The 25,145-nt window shown below is 34.6% G+C and overlaps 1 protein-coding gene across 4 annotated transcripts; it reads right to left on the bottom strand.

The window, feature by feature from the left end:
* Nucleotides 1-817: 817 nt before the first annotated feature.
* On the bottom strand, nucleotides 818-21,509 carry EEF1E1 (eukaryotic translation elongation factor 1 epsilon 1). Of its 4 annotated transcripts, none has more exons than XM_039869375.1 (4): nucleotides 21,332-21,504; nucleotides 18,259-18,459; nucleotides 12,882-12,977; nucleotides 818-2,476 (listed from the first exon to the last, which is right to left on the bottom strand). In XM_039869375.1, the coding sequence occupies exons 1-4, from the start codon at nucleotides 21,425-21,427 to the stop codon at nucleotides 2,432-2,434; spliced, it is 438 nt and encodes a 145-aa protein (XP_039725309.1). In that variant the 5' UTR covers nucleotides 21,428-21,504; the 3' UTR covers nucleotides 818-2,431. The 4 variants fall into 4 exon arrangements, with proteins under 4 accessions (XP_039725309.1, XP_039725307.1, XP_039725306.1 ...); XM_039869373.1 differs by lacking the exon at nucleotides 818-2,476 and adding an exon at nucleotides 4,431-5,061; XM_039869372.1 differs by lacking the exon at nucleotides 818-2,476 and adding an exon at nucleotides 7,045-8,340.
* Between the last annotated feature and the right edge of the window lie 3,636 nt (nucleotides 21,510-25,145).

The raw sequence follows: 25,145 nt of genomic DNA, 5'->3' as shown, positions 1-25,145 counted from the left end.
TTATCAACGTATCTTGAAGCTATGCTGGAAGGACTTTCAGCAGGGCTCTCAAATGATGCACTGGTAGTGAGCGATCTTCCAATTCATTCCATTTCTACCTTCCTGCTTCAGGAAACCTAACATGCCTATTACTGACTGTGGTTAACTATGGCTTCAAGGTGTGACTAAGTGGAGCCAGTGGAGGACCTGTGTTTAACAGGGAGAACAAATGAGAATGCTCACTTATGTTATAAACCTCAAAGTAATAATCTTTTTGCTAGATCTGCATGGAGATGTGCTGCCTTTAATTGAAAAGCCAGGTCATGGATGGCTGATTATGTCATTCTTGACATCACTTTTTCTACCATATTGTGACAACAGCTACTTGAAAAAGACTTACAGCCACCGGATTCCACAAAATACTTCATGACTCCTTGGATGCTTTGGGTATAACTGTGCCAAAAGACCAATAGCCTTCTGATATTGCCTGTAGTTTTATTATTTTTATTTGTTTTGAAATCAGTATTTAAGTACTGAAAATTCATGGATCCTTATTTGGAATGTATCTGTTCTTAAAAGTTGCATGTGGAATAGGGAGATAGAGCCAACTATCTAGTTAGGGCAGTCAGATAAACCCCAGTGCTTAGTGTGGTGAAGATTATGTCTCCTAATCTGAAATTGTACAATTCCCCTTCACTCCAGCCATGGTCTAAGTGAGATGTTGGTTAGCATGTGGGTTAATCTCTGCTTACTCCCTAACTCCTAGATTAACATGAGATGATATGATTGCTGTTAAGGGTCTGGTACAGAACTCAGAACATCGTAGACACTCAGTAAATGGCGTTTGATTAGTTTTATTTATTTTCAAGGAATGCTGAGTGTCTAGCAGTCTCCCAATGAATGCTTTACACGCCATTTTAGAAATTTGTTCACAGACCATCAGATTATAAACTCTATGGAGGGCATAGATGTAATTGTGTTGTCCCCAGGGCCTCGCACAGTGTCTGCTACATAGTAGGTGCTAAATAAATATTTGAAAGATGACTGAATGATCAGAGCTGCAGGCTTTTGGAAATTACAGAAAGAAAATGGTTGGAAAAGGGCATTCACTTTTCAGAAGGAATGACATGGACAAGGATGGCCCCATCTCCTTTTTGAGGAGTCTCACTGATCTGTTAGAAAAAAGGAAAAATAGTATGGTCTGCTTTTTTCAACAGCTTGAAAGATGTGAAGACCAGAGACTTTTAAATTGGTAATTCGATGAATTTATGTTTTACCAAAAATCACGGGATGCTCCGCCAAAGTGCCTTATGTCAGATGGGCTCACATTCAGCAGGTGCCTCAGAGATGGCAGATGGAAAAAGACTTAAGAATTAGTTTAAGAATTTGACTTTAAAAAATTAATCCTTACTGTTCTCTGTGTGCTAGGTACTATGCTAGGTCATACTTATACATTCCATTTGCAATTTAAAAAACAATTAGATCAGTAATCTTTACTTCGATTTTATAAGAGGCATTTCATGTGCAGTGACTTATCCAAAGTCTCATAATTAATATATGGTGGCCCTGATGCACTTGACTCCACTCTTTTTTTGAGACTGCTTTTGTACTATAATGCACATATCACAAAATTTACCCATTTAATGGTAGAAGTCAGGGGGTTTTAGTATATTCAGTTGTGTAACCATCTCATTTATTCTTGAAGTTATGAACACATTTGTTTTCTAAGGTTTGTTAAAAACTAATTTCATAGATTAAGCAGAAATTTACTGGCACACCAGTAAAGAGATTTGCAGGTTAAGTTGGAGCCAGACACTTGTCTGAATCCTTCATATTGGTTGTGTGACCTTAGGCAAGTTCCTTAACCTCTCTGTGCCTCAGTTTCGGTATCTACAGAAAGGAAATAACAATTAAAGGAGTGAATTCACTTAAAGCACTTAGAATGATGATACATACTAAATGCTCAATAAATGATAGCTATTATTATTGTTGTGAAAAGTGCATTAACAAATCATCCTGGTAATTCTGAATACTACAGAATCCTGAAAAATCTTCTAAATAATGAAAATTGCGGTAATTGAAAAGTATTTTTTATTGCACTCTAATTCCTTGCAAATTGATGATCCACCGAATATCAATGATTTACTAATATACATTATTTTACAAGTCAGTTATTTGGCCTCCAAACGGTATTTTCCCATTTAAGCACGACTTAATCATGAGTGAAGGCCAGCTAGCTGCCTACCTAGTATCCCTTTTTTTCCTTCTTCCTCATTGACAGAGATTTTATTCTGATGGCAAAGTGCAGGGTAAAGGACTGTTTCTGGCCTCTGTCCCAGCTGGTATGCCAAGATGTAAACAGATATTACTGAATAGGACTTCCAGGAAAGGTCCTTCAAGTGGATTGACTCAGTCTTTGCCATTCCTCTCTTCCTCTTTCTCTGGGTCTTTATCATGGACTTGAGGTCTGGAGTTCTGATAGCCACTGTAAATTGAACTTGAGAAAGAAAACTACTTGTTTAGTATGGAGAAGCAGAAAAACGGGAGCTGGATACCTAATACCAACCACAGATTGTCTTTTTTTTTTTTTTAACATGAGAGAAACAACCTCCTTTAATGTTATTTGGGTTTTGTGCTCTATATAGCTGTACCTAATTACAATTCACACTTACACTTTTCTTGGTCAGCTCAAAATGGACTTAAAAGACTACTACAATCTTTTAACAAACATGTATTGAGCACTTGCTCAATACATTGTCTACCACTGTTCTGAAGGCTAGATATGCAAAGAAAATATAATCTCTGCTCTCAGGGAATTAACAGTTTGGTAGAAGAAACATATTATCAAACACAGTAAAATGCCATCAGTGACAGAAACATGAGTAGGGGGAGATGGCTTGGCCAGGGTAGACCTGACTTTCAGGAGAACATTACAAAGTTGAATATTGAAGAGGTTATCAAATGAAAAGGAACGGGCATTTCAGGCAGAGAAGTACCTGACAGAAATGGCCCATAATGACAGCATCATTTCTACAAGGAAATGAACTGTTTCAATTTAGATACTAAGAACATTATCTAACCTTTACCTGAAGGAGCCAGGTTTTTATATTTTTGCTGTCCCCTCATCCTGTAAGATCTATGTTGGTGGTGGGAAGTCCTAGCACATAGTAGCACCAGGTAGTATCTGTTGAAGCAATGTTGTGCACCTCAATAAAGAAGTAACTAGCAGATGTAAGGATTTAGAGTTAAGACTCACTCACAAGGTAGAAGTGAGAAGAAGGGACATTGGCAAAGAAATAAAGAGGTGTCCTCCTACCCATTCCACAAAGCTGACATAAACTGAAAGAATGAAATGTTGGGATGGGAAGGCTGGGTGGCCCATCTCTTGTCTACCCTGTTTGTCCTGCTTGCCTCCTCCTGCAGTCCAGGGGTAGAAGAGAGAAGTGTGAGGGTAAGGAGTAATTTGCAGCAGTGAAACAATGTGGAATGCTTACAAGAGACCCAGCAGGGGCATGAAAAATCATAGACTGGGCCTGACTCTAGGGTACACATACTAACTCCCAAGAGAAACTTGAACTCTTTAGGCTCTGAACATGCACATACAAGTTTACAGTTCCTAATTTAAAGGCCATTTTATAAAATTAAAAATGCTCCCAAGGGCATTACATTGTGAAATCCAATCCTCTAAAAATTGTCTTGATGTATTACAATATACTTACACAATTGGCCTAGTAAATCTGTTGACTCAGTAACATGAAGGACAAAAATGGGGAACTCTTACAAACAAAGAGAAAACTACTGATAGCTGTGGGCTATATGTTAGGCTTTTGCACATACATTCTTTCCTTTAATACTCATAACTTAGTTATCTCTAATTTACATTTTATTTTTACAGATTAAGAAAATATGGTTAATTGATTTGCTTAAGGTCACACAACTAGTAAGTGATAAAAACAGCACTCAACCTATTTTCCAAGTCTCCATTTGACCTGTGAATCACATACAATTACTTTGATTCAGCATCAGTACTGAAATATTAAATAACAGTAACCAGTAAAGTGCTTGAACACTCTATTTTTCTTATTATTTGGAAATATAAATTCTTTAGCTCTTAATAATTGATTACTTATTTATTCAGCCAGCAAGAGTTACATTGTACAGAACTGTTAATAAAATGTCTTTTTGTTCTTTTTATAGTGCTTCAATAGTAGCCTTTCTATGAGAGTTGGCTTTTAATTTAGTAAAAGTCTGTAGTTACTAAGTCCAAAATCAGTGGGATAGCAGGAATTTCCCATCTTATTTTAGCCACTGCATATTCCAATAAACCCAACAACAACAAAAGAACCATCAACTCTAGGGAATATATCTTATTCTAGTTCCCTCTAGGGCATTTAAGTAGTTAGTTTCACCTCAATGAATACTGACTACAGGAAAGAAAGAAACAAAAAAGATTTTTTTTCAACCACATTTACTGCTTCACATGAATATCTGAAAACAAATCCATCTGTCTTTCCTTTCTGTAACCTTTGCACAATTTATTATAGATCTTAATAAACAAACTACTGTAAATATCCATAAGGGAAAACGAACTTTAAAATGAGAGATGAATAAATAGCTAACTAGGTCAACCACTAAAGGGACTATTTTTTTAAATTAAGCCAATCATTTGTAACTTTTATTAAAATAATTTTCACTTATAAAAACAATTTATAACTTGATCTTAACTCAAGTTTTCACAGCGGTTGAATTTTACATTAAAAATTGCAAAATTTCACCTAAAGAACAAACAAAACACTCAGACACAAGCTTATACTTTAAAAATTCTATCAATTTCAGCAAATAAAGAATGACTGCATATCAATTTACATTAGTCCTCTGGTCCAGAATACACTTTCCATTCAAAATATTTTAAATCTCTCTTCTGTACAGCATGGATAGCTTCTAGTGGGAGTTAGTATATAGTCTGTTCTTGATGAAGACAACACTAGACAGATGTTGCCTGATGCCAGGATAATGCTGAATGTGACAAAACCAGCGCGATACATTAAGATATTTCTCCTTTTCTTGAACTGTCAGGTCAACCTAAGTAGAGATTAAAAACACACACACAATACAGATATTACATAAGCACAACTATTAATATCATCTGAGTAGGAGAAAGAAATGGGGGGAAAAAAGCAGTTCTCAAAGCCAATATATTTAGATAGGAGTAAAAATTTCCAGCCACTTGGAAGAGCTATTCATTTATTTAATGCTTTTATGTTCACTTCAAAACATAGATGTGCTTTCTATGGAAATCTCAAGTTTTCAACAAATGTCAATTTTACATTAACCCAGAATGAAGGCCCAAAGAGTTCTTTACTTTATTAGAAAGGAAAATAGGACAAAAGAAGAAAATAGCTTCCAAAAGACTAAGATACGGTTCTTCCATGTTTTTTTTTTTTTTTCAGCAAACTTAAGAAAGGTTTATGGCATCTAACATACTTAACAAAAGAATACTATGTAAACTCATATATGAATATGTGTGTGTGTGTGTGTGTAGAGAGAGACAGATAGACTGACAGACTACTGCTTCCTTTCTATCAAACTCTACAGAAAAACTTCACTCAAGACAATGATCCATTTAATTTTAAGTGATTATTGCTTAATACAAGAAGAAAGGGCTATTTTCAGTGATAAATGCCTCAGATGAACAGCAGACTTAAATTCTGTTTGCAATAAAGCTAGACTCTATCTTCAGTGAACAAAGCAGCTCACAGAATTTACTATCAGGCTACAAGTATGCCCAAAGATTTGGTTAGAGAAAAGATGCAATAAAAATAGTTGTACCAATCATTTTACTGGGCTCAAAATCCAAAGTAGGTGACTTAAAGACTTTTCTCTAAGACAAATCTTAGATTGGAATTATGAAGAGCTGTCAGATAAAGAAAAAGCCAGCAGTGCAGTAACTAACAGCCATGACCTATGTAAGAGTAGTGTACTTTCTTCTGTTGTTAATTCAACATTTATTTACCGGATATTGAAAGTCTCCGTAAAACTGACAGAAATGTTTACACAAAGACATCTCAGTCACCTTCCTGTAGTTCAAACACATTAGCAATCTGCTTGTTGGAAGGCACTTTTAGTGAGATGGACATCCTGTGGCTGCTCAGAATTTAGCATAAACATACTTGTGCCTACAGCCAAATATTCTGCTAAGTTACTGTGAACAAAACTGAAAGACCAATCACTTTAGTATGCAACATTACAGAATACAAAATAACATTAACAATAAAATGAAAAGGTAGACACTACTTTCTCAATAAATGTTTAAGTGAATTCATACTTCCATTCTACTAGGAGGCAATTTAAAAAGAAAATTTAATATGTTATCCTGAGTTCCATTTTTCCTTTATGACATTAGGAAACTATTCTATCAATATCTGATCTTTTAACAGTATCTTTGGTGGTCTCAAATGTTTATCCCTGTTGGCCCAGTTTACTTAAAATTATTAGCAGTGAGAGGCTCACTGCTTCTATTATATAAAAATTTAAGTTTCAGGCTTAAGTCCCACATACAAGCTGCTATAGCATATTATAAAAATATACTCATCTTGTTTAAAAGGATGTAATGTAAAGTTGTGTCTAGTTATTAGATATATGTTACTATAACTGTTTCACCTACAATATAGTTAGTCCATGGCATAGAGATACAAAATTAACAAATGTGTCAAAAAAATTGGTCAAGAATGTCTTTTTTATGCAAAAAGTACTTTTTATTAAAAGAGAATTCATGGTTTCACATGTAAAGAATTACATTATTCCTGTCTGGTGTGCTGTACATAGGAGGCACTCAAAAAACATTGTGGAATAAATTAAATATCAGTCTATATTTCAAAAGGCAAAACACATTTTGCAAAAGAGCTCTTTTTGGTTCTTTTTCTAAATCTTTACCACATGTGAACTTCACCACTGATTTCGGGGGAAAAAAATGATTTTTTAAAAGCTCAACCACTGGTAAACATAGCTACAAATCTGACAGGAAATGAGGGTGAGTTCTCTTAAATAAATAGATAAAATTCAAAATCAATTTCAGTAAATCTTTTTACTGGTAGTTAAAGGAAATAGAAAAGCAAGTTTTACTCCAACTTGATTTCATGTTAGTAGCTGAAATACATGATCAAATTGACCACTTTCTTGCAATTTAGTCTCTCTAGAACTCTTTCTTTTAAAAAAAGTCTCTACTCAGCCATTTTGTGAGATATTATTTTTCAGAATGAATTAAAATGCCCTGAGAAGAAAGCATTTCCAAACAATAAAGTACTAAAGCTTGTTTGATATATGTTCAAGTTGCTCACTCGGATTTTGAAAAAGGGCAAAAAGGGCAATGTATGTTTACTATTTACATTTCACAACAGCATTTGCTATCACAGAGAGACAGCATATGCCATTAACAGGGCTATTATTCAACATAATTATTCAACATAATAACAAAATACAACACACAGCAAAATAAATGTTCTCTAACTTAACATTTTCACATTTAGTTTCTAGTTTAAGGATTATAACAGGCAGGCCCACAGTACAAAATAACTTTTATTCCAAGACCTAAATCTTCATTAACACTTCCCAATTTATTCTAATAATTTTTAACTAGATGATCTATATTTTACAGAATGTAATTTGTTCACTTTCTCAGATAACTTTGCTACAAATACAGAGCTTTTCCCAAATGATCAAGTTACCACTTAACCTTTTTGTTTAAAGTCTGGAGCTTCCCTTTGAGTCTGAGAAAATTATGATTGATCTCGACTTGTTACCTCTGCTACATTTTTGGTAGACATTGATGTTCTATTTCTGAACTTACTGTAAACAACAGATTTTTTCCCCACCAAACTTAGTTGTTTTAGAACTTTCTGGATAAGAGCCCCATCAACTATTTCTCACATTGGTTTTTCATCATCCCTTTCTATTTACTAGTTTTTCTTTTCCCTTTTATTTTTTTACAACAGGAAATAATGCAATGGTTCTAGTTACCACTTCCTGCTTCTTATTGGTCTACATGCGAGTGTGTCTAACAGTGATGCTTGGCTCTTTCTACTTAATCATTCCTTTTTATTTCTATTGGCACTCTATAACTATTTTGAACTTTAAAGCCAAACAGATAATATTCTTAGTGACTAATTCTCCATGAAGACATGTGAGAAACACTTGAAGGGACCCATTCCTGATAAGGGTGAAATGATGGTTTGCCACCTTTCCAATTGGCACCATGCTGCCTCTGGGACATGCTTTATGGCTAGTGGTCCTGGACTGCTCTGCTATTTCTTTTACTTTTTCTTTCTTTCTAAAAGAATGGCATACCTCCATTGGTGCTCTGAACTTCAAAAAAAAAAAAACCAAAAACCAAAAAACAAACAGATTTCAGTTGATAATGATCTTAAACTCAGGCAGCACATAACTTTACAAAGGATTTTAATAATCTTGAGTAACAGTCTGTTCATAGGGACTGCTATCTACTAGTGAAATCACTGTAGGAAAGCAATGAGTCACTGGTGTGATAATAAACAGCCACACTAACTGGCAGTTTAACAAAGAAAGAACAGTATAATGGTCCTCAAAGGGAATTAAGATAGACCAGATCTTATAATCAGAGTAACTTGGTCACAACTAAAATTGGGCTCAGGCTGAAACAAAATACAGTGGGATTATTTGATGACATGAAGGTTCCCTGACTGCTGTTTTATACACTGCACTGATTACCTATTAAGTATTTAATAACGTGAACAAATAAATGAAGGAATAAAGGCAAAAATAAATATACCACAAAGCAAACAAAGCACGAGTAACTGACGAATATGAGCAGGTAGCTGATCTGAACTTCACATCTACTCTGCCTGAATTTAATACCTAGTAATCTTTTTTTCTTTTTCTCATTTGGGTATATTTACACCTAATTCAATAGGGATGCCATTTAACACCATAGTACAATTCTGTCACAGTACAGAATTTTACTCTGTGAGGCCTGTTCCTTAAGAAGGTGTTTATTCCTCCAATGCAATGTACTTTGCCTGTACTTGGACCAGGGTGGGAGAGATGTTTTGGTTATGAACTCATTTTATGAATACTCAAAAGGATGGTTAATAGGGTGGTTATATATTATTCCACTTACTAATATTTTGAAAAAGATAAGCATAATATCCTAAATCATAATATCATATAAAAAGGATATACATTCCAAAATAAGGAGTATAAGTAGATACAGATCATGTCAGTGTAACCCTAGTTTTAACATGCAGCATTGAATGAAACTCTTTTAACCTGCTTGAAAACCAAACACCTTAATGAAAACTTGATGTTAAATGAAGCCAGACTTGCGATGGTCCTGATAGGCAGGCCTTCATTAGCCTGCTGACAGGCATCACATAGGATTAGAGATCACATTTCACTAACATTAAACTTTACAATTAAGTAATGCCACATTTAAATGTTTTTAAATTGTCAACAAGTGTGTTGTTGTTTTGAGATATAAATCATTTTTCCCTTCTATAAGGTAGCCATGCTCTTAGCAGCATAGTCTCACTCAAACCAAGTTGTGAACTCCCCCAAGTTGAAAGACTCCAGGGTCTGCCACTGAGGGAAAAGTACCCTAGTAGCAAATCCTCTTTGGAGGCTTTTTGCATTTTGAGATGAGGTAAATTGTGATATGTCACCATATTACATTCAAAAAGCTAATATTTTGAATCTAGAATGGAATAAAAAGAGGCTGATGCGATCAAAGTATGTCAGCTCTACTTAAACCATTTTCACATTCAAATATGCTTACTTTAGATTTAAGTATATTGAAGTATATAGCCAAAGATTATACTTTTACTATAAAGACATGCAACTTAGAAAATATAGAGGAAGAGATTGACATGATCCTCTCCTAAATCTTCTTATTTTGATTAAAATTCCTTTTAAGTATGGGGAACATTCACCCCACTTTTTTCTTGTTGTACCAGTGAAATTCTTAAAAGCCCTTCCTTCACTGACAAAAATGTTGTTTGGATGATAAATCACATGTCGTAGTACTTATAAGCAATATTTATAGTCAAACTTGTCGTAGGTTGTCCAAAACAATAAAAATTCCCTTGGACAGCCAAAGCCATTCAAATTTAGCAGATCTTTTTCTGACAATTTCATGATTCTACATTCTACTTTTCTCTATATGCCTCTTTAAATGATCACATAATATTCTGATCAGAAATTAGCATGAGATGCCATTTTTTCTTATTCACTAACTGTTTTCATGTAAGTCTTATCTCTTCAAAGAAATCAAAAGTTGCTTGAAAATAGTTTTATACTTCTTTTAGGTTCCACAAGTATAGTATAATGGACACATACAGTAAGTTCTTATTAAGTAAACTTGTAATAATAGAGTACTATGCTGAATTAAGGATCATAGTAGGCCATTACAATAACGATGTTATAGAACTTAACTCAATTGCTTAAAGATCTTAGAGAAATAATTCTTAATAAGTGAAGTAAATCCAAATCCAGAAATTATAGCTTGAGTGGGGGACAAAGAACAATTATCATACTATGGCATACATATTATTATGGCATTTTCGTTTACGAAAGGCTTCCCCACACAGTATGACGCTTGAGTCAGAAAACTGAGTTTTTCTTGGCCATTCCAAAACCTCAGCTCTGTCTCTCTGCATAAAGTACTCAATGTTCCCAAGCATTAGTTTCCTTCTCTGTAAGAAGACAATATCACTAGTCTTATCTCCTCCGAGTTAGGAGATACAATGAGAAAATACATATAAAACTTTGAAAAACATAAGAAATATGTGAATTATATTGTTTGATGTCTCTGGAGGGGAGGGCAGACTATATTCATGTGCCAGGAATTATGTCAGACAATAGGATTACAAATATGAATTGTTACAATCTCTGACTCAAATAGTTTATAAATTTAAATGATAGAGAAATTTTCCAAGCAAAATAAAACAAGCCACAACTCAGGTGGTCTGTGAGGTATAAAAGGAAATGGAGTAAAGAACACCTGAATATGCTTTAAGAGCTTTAGAGGGCCTCACCAGAAAATTAGTGCTGGAACTGAGGGATATTTGATGAAATAGAAATGAATTTGGGAGCAAGATAAGGGCCGGGCCAAGGAGCAAAAGAGAAGAGCAGTGCAAGGACACTGAGTCGAAAGAGAAAAGTTTGAAGAGACTCCAGGAGTATGCTATGGCTGAGAGGCATGTGGGGAGAATGATGATGACACGGCTCAAAAAGGAGGCAGGGTCACATGAAGAAGGATCTTCCAACTTAGAGAGCGAGGAACTACTTAATTATTTTGAGGGGGGAAAAAAAGGCACATTCATGAGAAAAACTGCCTCAGTGGCAATCAACTGTAAGAGATGAGACTGATGGCAGGAAGCCATTTTAATAGCCCAGACAAAAGAAAACGAATTCTGGAATTAGGCAATGTCACCCAGGATCATAAAAAGAGACACATGAAAGAGGCATACACAGGTGGAAACTTTCTGACTGACTGAATGCATGAGGTGAAGAATGTAGGAAAATGTGAGTTCTTTTTTTTCTGCAGGGAGAAGATGGGTTATGGGAGGTTTCAGGCAGAAAGACACATAAAAAAGTACAAACTCTAACCCAAACTGCCTGGTTTCCAGACCTGGTTTTGCCACTGACTTGTGTGATCTCAAAGGAGACATCTGACCTCTCAGTGCCTGCTACTTCATCTATAAAATAAGGATAACAGTACCCTTCTCACAGGGCTGTTACAAAGATTAAATGAGTTAACATTTATAATGTACATAGAATAGTGTCAACAGAACATAGTGAGTACTTACAATTGTTCGTAAATAAACTTAAGATGGGAAACAATTTAAAGAGATTGACCAGAGAGGGAAAAATCGAAGATATGAGAAAGGATATAAAATTTGGGACAAGATCCAGAAAGGGGCAGGATGTGGGCAGGGGAGGAGGGGAAAAGAGGCCAGATGAATGGATTAGTCTCGGAAAAAAGCAAGATGATTCTTTCTGAAGTCAGAGCAGGAGACAAGATGGATGAAGATGTGCCAGTAGGCAGGGCTGAAAGATGAGGGTATTTAAACTACAGCCTCCATTTTCTGGTGGAATAAGGGAAGAAGGTTCTGTGATAAGGACTGAAGATAAATGGGAAGGTAAAAGGGTAGTACTTGAAGAAAATGCTAACAGTCTAGAATTATGCCTGGAAGGGATGAAAGAGCAGATCAGTATGAAAGCTCGGCTGAAATTGGATAGTATAAATTCATAGTGGTAACAACCAGTAGTTTTTTAATTTCTCCAACAGCATTAAGCTTGGATATAGGACTGAAGGCATTTATTTGGAATAAAAGTTGGAGATTTATAGGGAAAGTGAGCTGAATGTACAGTTGAAGAAAGAAGCTGAAGATGCTATAATAAGAGGATGTAGTTGAAGTTATACAAAAGGGGATCTAGATTTAATGGGAAGAAAGTAGTAAGTTAGGAAAAAGGGAAGGAATAGTTACTTCAGTAATAATGGCATTAGGAAGTAAGAGCTTAAGAGCTAAGGATAAGATGTCACACAGAAGATGGGGTACTAGAATTAAGATGTAAAGATGGAGCCAAATGGTGACCACAGGGTCCAGGTGATGATGACCATCAGGTCTAAAGGGTGACCAGAGAAGTAGCTGCATAGAGCAGAAACAAGAATAGGAATCAAGCAAGTTGAGGAACAAGAAGCTACTATGTTTGACGGATACATAAAAGGAATATTTACATAAGGTACCTTATATCAAAATTATTCCTTTCATTTTTATTTGATAAATTGAAAACTGAAATTTGATTTAAATTCAAGACAAAAAAATCATCTAAACATTAGAAAAGACGCCAATAACTATTCAAATACTCACTATAAAACGATGAAGTCCATAGTATAACAGGATATCTGCTAAGGTAAAGTTATATCCTGTAAGGTAGACTTTATCTTCAAGATATGAATTAAGATCCTATAAAAAAAATAAATGAAATATTAATTTAAAAACAGTAACAATAAAGTTAATTACCATTATCATTTGACCTTAAACATTTAGAATTCTATTAGAAATCAGAGGATTGACATTTAATAAATTTAATCTTTGATATTAATAAATTCAGATTCATTCAAAATCACAAACCATACCAATCACCTTTTAAAAAAATAGGTAAACATTATTAGTCTTATTTTATTTTAAAGAAATAAGGAAACATTAAAAATGATATTTCAAGTGATCAGTTTGGATTTCTAATTTTTATTTGTGGGGGAACATTTTGTAAATCAAACCATGTTAGATTTACTTTTTTCCATTAAAATATAAAAATCTCAACAATTTCTATTTCTTAAGAGAATTATAATTTATTGGTTTCTTGCATTTTTTATATATGTATAAACATTTTTAATTGCAACAGAATATATGTAACATAAAATTTACTATCTTAACCAGTAAGTATTAAGGGTATTCACAGTCTTGTGCAAACAATCTTAGAAACTTTTCATCTTGCAAAACTAAAACTCTATACCTATTAAACAACTCCCCATTTCCCCTACCCCAGGTCCTGGCAACTACCATTCTGCTATTTCTAGGAATTTAACTACTTTATACTACATATAAGTGGGATGGATCATAGAGTATTTGTCTTTTTGAAACTAGCTTATTTCACTTTGCATAGTATCCCTAAGGTTCATCCATGTTGTAGCATCCTTCAGAACTGCCTTCCTTTTTAAGGCTATTCCATTATGTATAAATACATACACCACATTTTGTTTATTCATTCGTCTGTCCATGGACACTTGAGTTGTTTTCACCTCTCAGCTATTGTGAATAATATCGCTATGAACATGAATGTACAGTATCTGTTTGAGAAACTGTCTGAATTCTCTGGGTATGTATCTGTAAGTGGAATTAGTGGACCTTTTGGTAATTCTATTTAAATCACCATATTGTTTGTCATAGCAGCTATACAATTTTACCAAAAGTGTACAAGGTTTCTCATTTCTGTATACCCTTATCAACATTTATTTTCTGTTTCTTTGATAGTTTTGATTTACATTAGTAATGTTGAACATCTTTTCATATGCTTGTGAGCTTTGTGTATCTTCTCTAGGAAAATGTCTACTCAAGTCCTTTGTTCATTTTTTAAATTGAGTTCTTAGGTTTTTTTTTGTTGTTGAGCTGTAGTTCTTTATATATTCTGGAGAGTAACCCTTTATCATATATATGATTTGCAAATATTTTCTCCCATTCTATGGGCTGCCTCTTCATTCTGTTAATGAACAGAAGTTTTAAATTTTGACACAGTCCAATTTTGATGCCTGTGCTTTTAGTATCATATCTAAAAAATCATTGTCAAAACAAATGATGCAATATTTTCCCCTATGTTTTCTTCTAAGAGTTTTACAGTTTTAGGTCTTATGTTTCAGATTTTGATTCATTTTGAATTAATTTTTATATATTGTATAAGATAAAGGTCCAGCTTCATTCTTTTGCAATTGGCTATCTAGTTTTCCCCATACCTTACAAAGACTCCAGTTCTAAACACTGTTTAAAGCTATAGTAAGCTTACTGTCATTTGTTCTCCAGTCTGTTACTATCAATTTTAAAAGGTTAAGACTATACAAAAATAATCCATTTAAAATCATTACCAAAAAAATACTAATAAGCAATGACCTCTTTAAATGGCCAATAGGCACTTTTGAAGAAATATTTAAAGTACAAGTTAAAAAATGACACAAAAATATTAAAACGTCCTAATCTAAATTGGAAGTATTTTCTGACAGATCAGAATGAATAAATCAATTAGTTTCCTGAGAAGAGAAAAAAAACCTAGATAAAAAAATATTACATGAATACTTTTGGTCCCTCTCAAAATTCACATATAATTTAACAGCACAGGAATTTACGTTAAATTACATTTAAATTAAATAAGACAAAAGATTCATATACCTTTAGAGAGAGGTTTATCAATAGGTTATATGAAGTATTATCAGATTTCTCACAGGGTCCTCTAAAGATGAGTTATAAAACACTGCCCAGTAATCAACAGCATTTATTCTGGAAAAATTCTTTAAACTGTAGCGAGAGCATTTGTTTTCTCAAATCACATCCTAAGTGTTTGGCACACAGTGATTTAGTAATTAGTAAATGTTCGTTGAACTGAATTCAATCTCTTTTAATTTGCCCACATTTTCATTTAAAGACAGTTAATTTTCAAAATGGCATATGAATATAGACTGCTAGGGGTGGTATAGATGAGAGCATAAATGAATGTGGGCATAAATGAGACAAATTCAGAAGAATCAAAATAAAATTTGGGTAGAGAGGGTAAAATATATGAGGAGCTATCATTTAAATTTTATAGTAATCTGTTAAATGTGGATGGTTTCTCTTTAAATGTCTTCAAATGAAACGACTTTGATAAAGTATAAGAATAAAATAAATATACTTTCATTTAATTTTAAGAAGCATTTTAAAATAGCATCTGAAACAATAATTTAACTGTTTTGTATAATGTATATATTCTTAAAACAGAATTTATATCTATGTTTTAGTTATACAGACTCAAGGTTACAGTCTCATAAATGAAGATAAAAAGCTATGATTAGGTAATACTCTTCTGATTAGTGATACTAATTTCTGATATTCATTTCCTTTTTTTTTTTTTACAAGTCTTTTTGATGTCATTGCCAAACTTTAAAAAAAGAGTTCCACCTGATTTTTTTCCTTCCTATCTAATAATATGGAAAAGCAGTATAATAAACAACTGTATCTCTTCCATCTAGATTCAACAAATGTTAGCGTTTTGCAATGCCTGCTTTTTAAAAGTACATATTACCTTACTTATATGCCATTTAAACTTAGATTCATGGTTTAAGCACTGAAATGGAACTTTACAGAGTAAGAATTAAACCCTTTCATAACACTTTAATAGCAAGAGCTTTAAAAATAAACAATAAAAAGATAAACAGCCTAGTTTAAATGGGCAAAGAATATGTATAAGCAAATTTTTTAAAATAATGAAAATGGTCATAAACATTATGGAACAAATGCCACAGCGTTAATACTTTTAAGAAAACACAAAGTAAACATATCAATTTTGGTTCATTTGTTTTGGTAATGAAGTTGGAGTGCTGAAAGAAGAAAGGGGTAATATTCACGTTAGCAAGGGTTTTGTGAAGAGGCCACTCTCATATACTGCCAAACTATAATAATACACTTTTCTGGAGGGCAAATGAGCAACATAGCTTTAAAAATGTACCTAGTTTTGTCCTAGCAATTTCCCCTGCAGGAATTTAGCCTAAGGAAACAAATGCGAATGGGTTAAAATATTTAGCAACAATCTAGTAAATACATGGGGATAGACTATTTAAATTCTAGTACAACCATATGATGGAATACTAACAGATTAACAAAGATAGTAAAAGTGAATATTTATGGACATGAAAAGTGAATATTTATGGATTTGTTCACAACCTACTGTCAGTGAACAAAATAAGTTAGTGTCCAATAACTGCACATTTTAAAAAGAAAACACACATGTATATATGAAAAGAAAAAGCATGGAAAGAACACAAAAGGGGTTCAATAAATATTTCATAACTGAACATAAGTGTTCTCTCTTGATGATGGGATTAGAAGTGTTTGAAACTTATTTGCTTATAGTTCCTAAATTTCTATAATATATGTTGCCTTTATGATTAAAATACGCTACCATAAAATAGCAAAAGCAAAGTTGCATAGAAAAGAACTTTCTCATCAGTGCTCATATGGCCAAAAATCACACTGCAGTTTATTATCCATATATTTGCTTCTCCCACTGGTACGAGTTCTGTAAAGGCAGGGGCTGTGTCTAATGGGTCACTGTTATCACTAGCTCCTATATCTGACATATCGTTTTAGGTACAGATGAGCAAACTGTGACAGAGCAAGGACCACAACCCGTATCACTCAGTTCCTCATACATTCAAAAATAATAATAGTTCCAGTCAGGCTGTCCCAATCAAAATTTCAGATAATAATATTTACATATCCCAGATACAATGTTTCGAGAATTTTATGTGCCTAATACCAAATCTATGAATACAACTTTGAACTTATAAACCCAATTTAATGAAATCCTATTCCTATCTTGCAGAATTAAGTACTTTATTAGTATCCTTTCTTTTGGAAAACTGTAAGAGAGATAGTTACGTTCATTTTTTATTTGTTTGAAATCTCACATTCACTTAGAGGGAAGACATGTTTGCTTCCCTCTGGAAATGCTGCTGAACATGGCAGGGGGCAGAGGGAAGAGTCAGTATTGATATTAAGAATGCATAGTTAGCATGACAGACCATAAAGGACCAAGGTCTGAAATTTATTTTCCACCAGTTCTCTTGATGGTATATATCAAGAATATAGTTTCAATCATGTTCCCCAGAGAGGTAAATGAAAATCTTTCAGTACTATAAGATTTTCTTGTACAACTTATATTATCAATTTATACGATAATGAGAATAAAATTAGGAAACAGATGAGGTACCAGCAATGGTATGTGGTTGACTGATCTCTAAGGTTCCTTCAAATTTTAAGCTTTAAAAAAATTTTTTAAAAATTGCATTATTTTTAAAAAATTATTAACAAAAATAATTTCAGTTGCAATGTGACTCTGAAGCTATATGAAGTATATTTTATAGCGATAGATTCTTTTATTCTAATTTGACTTCTCTGGAAAGAAAATATATATTCTAAAGCATTAAGTCTCAAGGGAGGGAATTGTGGGCTTTCTCAGATCAATCTGACAGTTTTTTTTTTCAAACTACAGTCCCTGAAAATTCTGATTCCCCCTTTGCCTTTGAGAAAGTAATTTATTGCTTAGAGAATCAGGATTGCTGAGTGGGAAAATAAATATTAAGCTGCCACATAATAAAAATCATACAAAGCTATAGTTATTGACTATGAAGAGTGTTAAAAAGGAAAAGCACAGGGTATTGTATTATGAAGGAAAAGCATATAGAACAAGGAACCACATCTGTTTGAGAGAGAGGTAGTCCAAGACATTTCTGGGGAAGGGGTATCTGAGCTGAGATCTCAAGGGAGAGGGCTGGCAGAATCTCTTCCAGGCAAAGGTAATAACAAGTACAAACTACCCTGAGGCAGAAGGAAACAAGAAGGCTAATAGCTTCAGCTACTGAATCTCAGGGGAAACAGATTTCTGCTATTAACAGTCCATGCATTTAGCCTATGAAGTGAAGTCACGATGAAGTCACGATACCTTCAATAGGATGAGGATATCATCTTTATTGGAGTATCCATCTACTCGTGTTACTCTGTATTCTAACCATTGTTGAACTATTGCTTTTTCTTCTGCAGTGCTCCCAAGCAAATATTCTTTGTTAGCTTGCTTGACTAGATGAGCTGCTATAGTAGTCAATCCTGTTAGACTTGGACCATTGTTTGTTTGAAGAACTGGAATCTTAAAATGAAAACAAAAGTTCTTCAGGTAAATTTTAAAAACAAATACTATCACAACTGTTAAGTTCTAAGTAATAGCTAAATCCCTCAATGTTTTTTCAAATCTCTAAGATTTTACTCTAAGATACTAGGTTACATACTAAATTATGTAAATGAAAATCAGGAAAATAGCAGTTATATAATTTACATTTGCTAACAGATGCTTGATGCTGAAACTGGTAACATTGCAAAAATCAGTATAATGTTTCTATATAATTGATAACTGTGCATCTACAAAAAGAGGAGATGAAAATCCTAATACTGCATTAATTTCAATCAAATTTACTCATACCCTATTTTAGCAAGGTGAACATGCTTAAATAAACCTGACTTCTATAATAACAAAAATGAGAAAGTTATAGTACACTGAGTTCATCTGATATAGTTAGAACCACCAAATGGGACCTAGGCTGGTTTTAGTGATATGTGATTTAATATAATTAGCTGTCTCATTAACTAGCTGTGGATTGTGATGGTGACTTGGTTGCCACGGATTACATATTCATCAATTTTGCAGCCATTTAGAGTGAGGTCACTATAAATGTTAGCTAGTATTTTATATTTAAAAAAAAAATTCACAATGTAACTGGGGCGACTGATATTAAAGTCTGGGCTTTGCGTAATCATCTGAAAAATAATCCTACTTTTTATGTTTCTCCTATTGTAATGACAATACAAAGGGTTAGATCATAAGAAATTGCTGATTAATTTAAATGTTCTTGATGCACAACTAAGTGAAGCACTATGAAAAATTTAAAAGAAAATGGAAAGTATCCAATGGGGAGACTAACCATTATAAATAAAAGTATACAATCTAAATTACCTATGCAAACCAAAAAAAAATACATTCTTGGGAAGACTGCTGCTCTTTTCAGCCATGAAATGGTATCTTATACTTTCTAGTGATTTACACTTTCCAGGGCATTTTCATATTCACATCTAGGTCAACAAGACTCTGAACTGCATGGGGCGATTAACATTTTATGGCTAGAATCAAAGGTTCTCCTTAAAGTGAAAGGAAGTAACTAATTCTTATCACCCAGTGACATCATAGCTGTCATTAATAGAGAGGAATGTTATGGTGCATTATCTGCTTACAAGCAAATCTATTATGAAAAATAGAAACAAACTAAGCAAACAACCATGGACAAATTTCTGAAAAGAATGTCACCTCAAGAAGAGCCTCAGGCAAGGTCTTTCATAAAATATTCCACAAGTAAGCATCATTATCATAGGAGATGACAGCTCAATACATGCTATTGCCCCTAAAAACTTTCCAGTGGGACAGATGTGTAGGGAGAAGATATACTGATAATCCTCACCTCGTCACCCCGTGTAGGCCTAGGTTAATGTGTGTGTTTGCATCTTGGTTTTTAACAAAAGAAGTTTAAAAAGTAAACAAAACAAAACCAAAAAAAACCCCACCACTTTTAAAAACAGAAAAAATCTTATAGAATAAGTAATAAAGAAAAAACATTTTTGTATAGCTGTACAATGTGTTTTAAGCTAAGTATTATAAAAGTCAAAAAGTTTTAAAAAATTTAGTTTATAAAGTAAAAAAGTCACAGTAAGCTAAAGTCTATTATTGAAGAAAAAATTTTTAAGTAAATTTAATGTAGCCTAAGTGTACAGTATTTATAGTCTACAGCAGTATACAGTAATATCCTAGGCCTTCACAGTCACTCACCACTCACTCACTGACTCACCCAGAGCAACTTCCAGTCCTGCAAGCTCCATTTGTGTAAGTGCCCTATACAGGTCTACCATTTTTTGTTTTATACCATATTTTTACTGTACTGTTTCTATGTTTAGAAAGACGAATACCATTGTGTTACAACTGCCTACAGTATTCAGTACAGTAACATGCTGTACAGGTTTGTAGCCAAGGAGCAATAGGCCAAACTGTGTAGCCTAGGTATGTAGTAGGCTATGCCATCTAGGTTTGTGTAAATGCCACTCTATAATGTTCTCACAAGGACCAAATCGCTGAATCACGCACTTCTCTGAAGGCAGCCCCATCATTAAGCAACACGACTGTAGATCCAAAATTATCTTCCTACAATCATTTCCCTCCTCTAATATATTTCTTCTACCGCAAACAACGATCTAATGCCCTTCAGTGCCCTGAGAAACCTGGGTCCTTATACCTCACCAGTCAATCTCATAGCTGAACTTTGCCCCCTCATTCTCTGCTGTTGCACAATGAGTTGATATCATAAGGCCTTAGAAAAGCCTGCCCTGAGTGTTTGAGACTGGACCAAAACCTCTAGTGTACGCTGTATCTTCTACATTTCAATGTACCACGTTTTAGTATTATAATGAAATTAGCTGCAATGTTTATTCACCCAGATAAAAAAGCGAGCTTCCTGAAGAGAGGGAGCTTGTCAACCTTAACTATCACCGTTGAATTCCCCAGGCCCAGCACAGTACTACTTGGCACCCTGCTAGCCCTCTGGAGTAGTTGCGTAATACTGAATGAATGGTACTGTTATAGTAAATGCTGTCACTGAATGCAAATGCAGGACCTCCAGTTCGGTCGATCTATAGGCCCTTTGAAGACCCTCCTCGCTTTCCCAGAAAAGGATGATGACAATTTACCAGAAGGAAAAGTTCAGGCCGAGCCCTATCGGAGCAGGTTTCCCTTCCCCTTTCCGCGAGCTAGGGCTGCAGGAAGAGTCCCAGAGGCGCCTGCCCGCCGGGCGCCGCAGACACGTGGGGAGGTGAGGAGTAGCAGCCTCACCCCGTCTGCCTTTGCCTGCCAGCTCGTCCTAACTGGGCTCAGCAGGCCCCGCTCCAGTTCACCTCTTCCCCACCGCGCCTCCTCCACTTCTCACCTGGCGCTCGCCCTGAGCGCTGTATTTGTTCCCTTTACTCAGTCCCAGAGACTTCTCCAGCAACATCAACTCCGTAGTCGCCGCCGCCGCCGCCATCTTCCGGCCTGAGCTCCCGGCAGGGGCGGAACCCAGACAGCAAGGACCTCCTGCATTGGCGGAGAGGGAAGTCCCCACAAACGTCTCCGCCTGTTGGCTGAACGGAGCGGGGGGCGTGGAATGCGCGCATGCGTGCAGAAGGCGGGGCCAAGGGAAGGGAAGGGGCGTGGTGTGAGGCAGATGGAGAGGCGATGGCAAACCTCAGCGGTCCGAGGTCTTAAGAGTTCTTGAGGACACACTGGGAGGACCAGGCTTTGGTTGCTACAGTAGACTGAATATGCCAACTTCTAAACCACAGGCTATTGGTCTGGCTGCCAGAGTTAACTGGTTAACTAATTTGACATGCTGAGACTTTTCATACATAATTGGAACCGAAATTTACCTTAGTTTGCCTCCGGACTCTGTGAATTTGAACGATCGAATTGAATAGTAAAGAGTTAAAAATCTGAGTTTCCAACATATAGCGTTATTCATGGGGATTTTAACTGTTGTAATGGTGAAATGGAAAGACTAATTTTTCTTTGGTAAATCTACAGCTCAATAGTAGCAATAGAATAAAATTTAAAGATTATTTATATAGAGCACTGGGTATGTTTGTTAGTATCAAGCAATTCCCATAGCCCAAGGAAATCAGCCATTAATAGTTTTAAGAATCTTCATTAGCAACGGAAAAGATAAAAGTACTGATATGATTTATGTAGCTGTTGATATGTATGTAAGCAATGCACATAATGATTTCCTCCTAAGTTGCTGTATTCTTACATCTTCAAAGTAAAAAATGGTTAGTATATATTGAAGCCTCGACTATTTTCAAAAGATTTCTGAAAAAAAAATTTCCACATTGAAGAATAAATAAACGAAATATGTATTGGTCTGAGAGAAATGGAAAAGAAATACAAGTAGTTCATCACTAAATCAGAAATAATTGAAATTTAGTGGGGAATGAGGCCACTATGACACTTTTCCTACCCCAGAATACTTAATGAATTAACACTGGCAGCAGAAGTAAGTGTAAGGAAACTTGATCAAATCACCGTAAACAAAATACAAAGAAAATTTCAGTATAAGTGGATTGTGCATTAATTATGTTTATTTTCCATACACGGAGAATCGAATAACTATTTCACTACTTCTAAAAGGGCAATCCTCTGATAGAATTTAGATATCTAATTTCATTTTTTTAGGTACAGTTATTGCTTATGATAAGACATTTAAAAAAATTTCACAGTTATCTAATTCCAGTAGGTGGTATGTTTAAAATAAGTCTTGACCTAAATGACCGAAACTGAGATTTCAGTTCCAATATAAAATATATGAATAGATATTCACTCAAATGATAAAAGTGATAACTTTTGGAGAGTAAGATTGGATAAATGGGTGAAATATCACTTTTCAATTTATGCTCTTTGATTTGAATTATTGCAGATAGATTTTGTAATTAAAAAGAAAGTTTTTTAAGCTGCAAAACTTATTCTCTGGAGCATTCGTGATCTTGTTCTTTGTCATACGTTGTCGGTTTGGCTCAAATAAATGCTTATAAAAATTTCCTTAAAATATGAGAAAAAGTTTGGCTTGTTTTACTGTAGTTTTAAGCTTCTTTCTTCTCTTCAAGTCTTGAAAATTTTTAACCCTGGCTTTCCTTTTCTTCTCTGGCATTCTTACTTTTGTTGTGGATGTTCATGACTGGGGAAGCAAATTGACCACAGCAGCACTTCTGACATGAAAAGGAAAGGAGGTTGTGTCACATAAAAAGAGGCAGATTTAAACTATATTTCAGGAGCCAGAGGTTCTAGTCTCTGCTCAACAGTAACTAGTTGTGTCACCTTAGGCAAGCAGTTAACCTTATTGGGACTCAATTTCCCCAACTATAACCCAATGCGCTTGGATTAAATATATTCTCTGGTTTCTTTTGGAACTGATATTCTGTCTTTCAATATTTAAAGTAACATGTATTTCACTTTTGCCTTAAAGCAAACATGTATTTTTATATACTTTTACCTTAAAGTGGACATGTATTTTTGACAACTGATGTAATTTTGTACTTTTGTATTGTAAGTGCACTACTAATGCAATTTTGTATTGTTGGTTAGAAGGACCTTTGTTGTGGCCAGCTGTGGTGTATAAGTATAGTGCTTTGCTTGTTTTGAATAGAATTTAAGGATGGCCATGGAGATAGGGGTCTAGTTGTCCCTGTCATAGTCTCTATTTTTAATCCAATCAGATGAGAAAGAGGATTAGAAGTGCTTCATGTAGAAATACTTAGAAAGGCCCTATGCTTAATTTAATGCTCTGATGTCACCATCTTAAAATTCTTAACAGTTTTTGGAAAGGGGTCCTGCATTTTCATTTTGCGTTGGCCCACATGACTTATACAGTCCGTCCTGCATGTAAAGCTTATTACCTTTGCTCTCTAAAAAGATTCCAAGAAACATTGGGGATTTTGATATTTAGTGCCCAAAGGAAAATGAATGCAGATTCGTTTCAGAAACTTCAACATGATCTAGTGTGGCTGCCTTTGTACCTATTATTTGCCTCCTCAGAGAACCCAGAAGGAAACTAAGACTTGCTAAGTACTATTGTATGTTAAATACTTTGGCATAAGTTATATCATTCACAACAACAATGGGAGATGTGCAGCCTCCAGGTATTACTAGGGCTTTTGGATACAAATGACAGATCTACTCTGATTAAATTAAGCAGAGTAAGAATATATTACAGGATTTTAGGAAGTTCACAATAATGTTAGGAAGCCTGGAGAAATAATCTCAAAGCTAGAGTCCCAAAACCAAGCTGGAAAATTGGCTTGATTAGGAAACTCTTACCACTGATGTCATAGCTACAAAACACAAACACTGGAAATTATATTTTACTGCAGCTACTACTGCTACCAACACCACCTCTGCATCAGGAACATGACTTAACAGTCTTTGGGAAACTGCTCCTCTCCCACCATTATCTTTGGAAACTGCATGCCCCAGTCGAGGAGCTATTCCAGCACAAATGACAGCTCCAAGCACAGCGTGCTTCATAACATTACTCACTTCGGAATCAAAATGCGTATTGGCAAAATTTTTAGTCACTTGCTTGTGTCTTGGCTGTAAGGTAACCTGGGAAATTGAGTTTTGACTTCTATACTTGAGAGGTCTTGATTATGTATTTATCTCCAGTACTATGACTAAATGATTGTAATAAAGGTGGTGTACATTATGCAATGCTTATCTGCTCTGCATTGTAGAAACAATATAATTATCAAAAAACTATAAGTATTTTTACTACTATCAAAAATGTGGAGATAAAATGAAGAGCATATGAAAATAAAAACAGCTAACTGATATCCCTATTTGAGTTAATTATAAGAAAAAAGTTATTATTTCAAATTAGATGCTGAAGGAATAGGAGGGAAGGAAAAAGATTACTAGCTAATGCCAGTATTGTTTATAATAGGTAACTGATAGGCATATCCAAATGAAGAAGAGATTAAGGTTATTATATAAAAGCATTATTCTTAAGGTAACCTTAGGACAAAAATATAAACTTTCCTAAACTTCAAAAGAAAGAATGCAAGTAAATAAAATAGACCACATAAGTGAATGACTGTATGTTTGTCTGTATGAGTGTAAATAATTTATATAGCATGAATCAATATGAAAAGTTATGCAGGACAGGGCAAACTTCCCCGAGTGAGTAGAAGCTGAAGCCCTGAAGCCCTGCACCGAGA

The sequence above is a fragment of the Pteropus medius genome, unplaced genomic scaffold, assembly GCF_902729225.1.
Source record: "Pteropus medius unplaced genomic scaffold, Ma_sr-lr_union100, whole genome shotgun sequence".
Lineage (NCBI taxonomy): Eukaryota > Metazoa > Chordata > Mammalia > Chiroptera > Pteropodidae > Pteropus > Pteropus medius.
The sequence above is the reverse complement of the archived record's forward strand: the minus strand, read 5'-3'. Positions and strand labels throughout refer to the sequence as shown.

Bases quoted from the DNA above. Each gene is read 5' to 3' on its own strand.
- EEF1E1 (XM_039869372.1), bottom strand. From the start codon at position 21,427: ATGGCGGCGGCGGCGGCGACTACGGAGTTGATGTTGCTGGAGAAGTCT. The intron at 18,460-21,331 runs GTGAGAAGTGGA...TTTCATTTTAAG, and splicing joins GCGCTCAGGGCGAGCGCCAG to ATTCCAGTTCTTCAAACAAA. The intron at 8,341-12,881 runs GTGAGTATTTGA...TTTTTTTTGAAG, and splicing joins ATGGACTTCATCGTTTTATA to TTCAGAGCACCAATGGAGGT.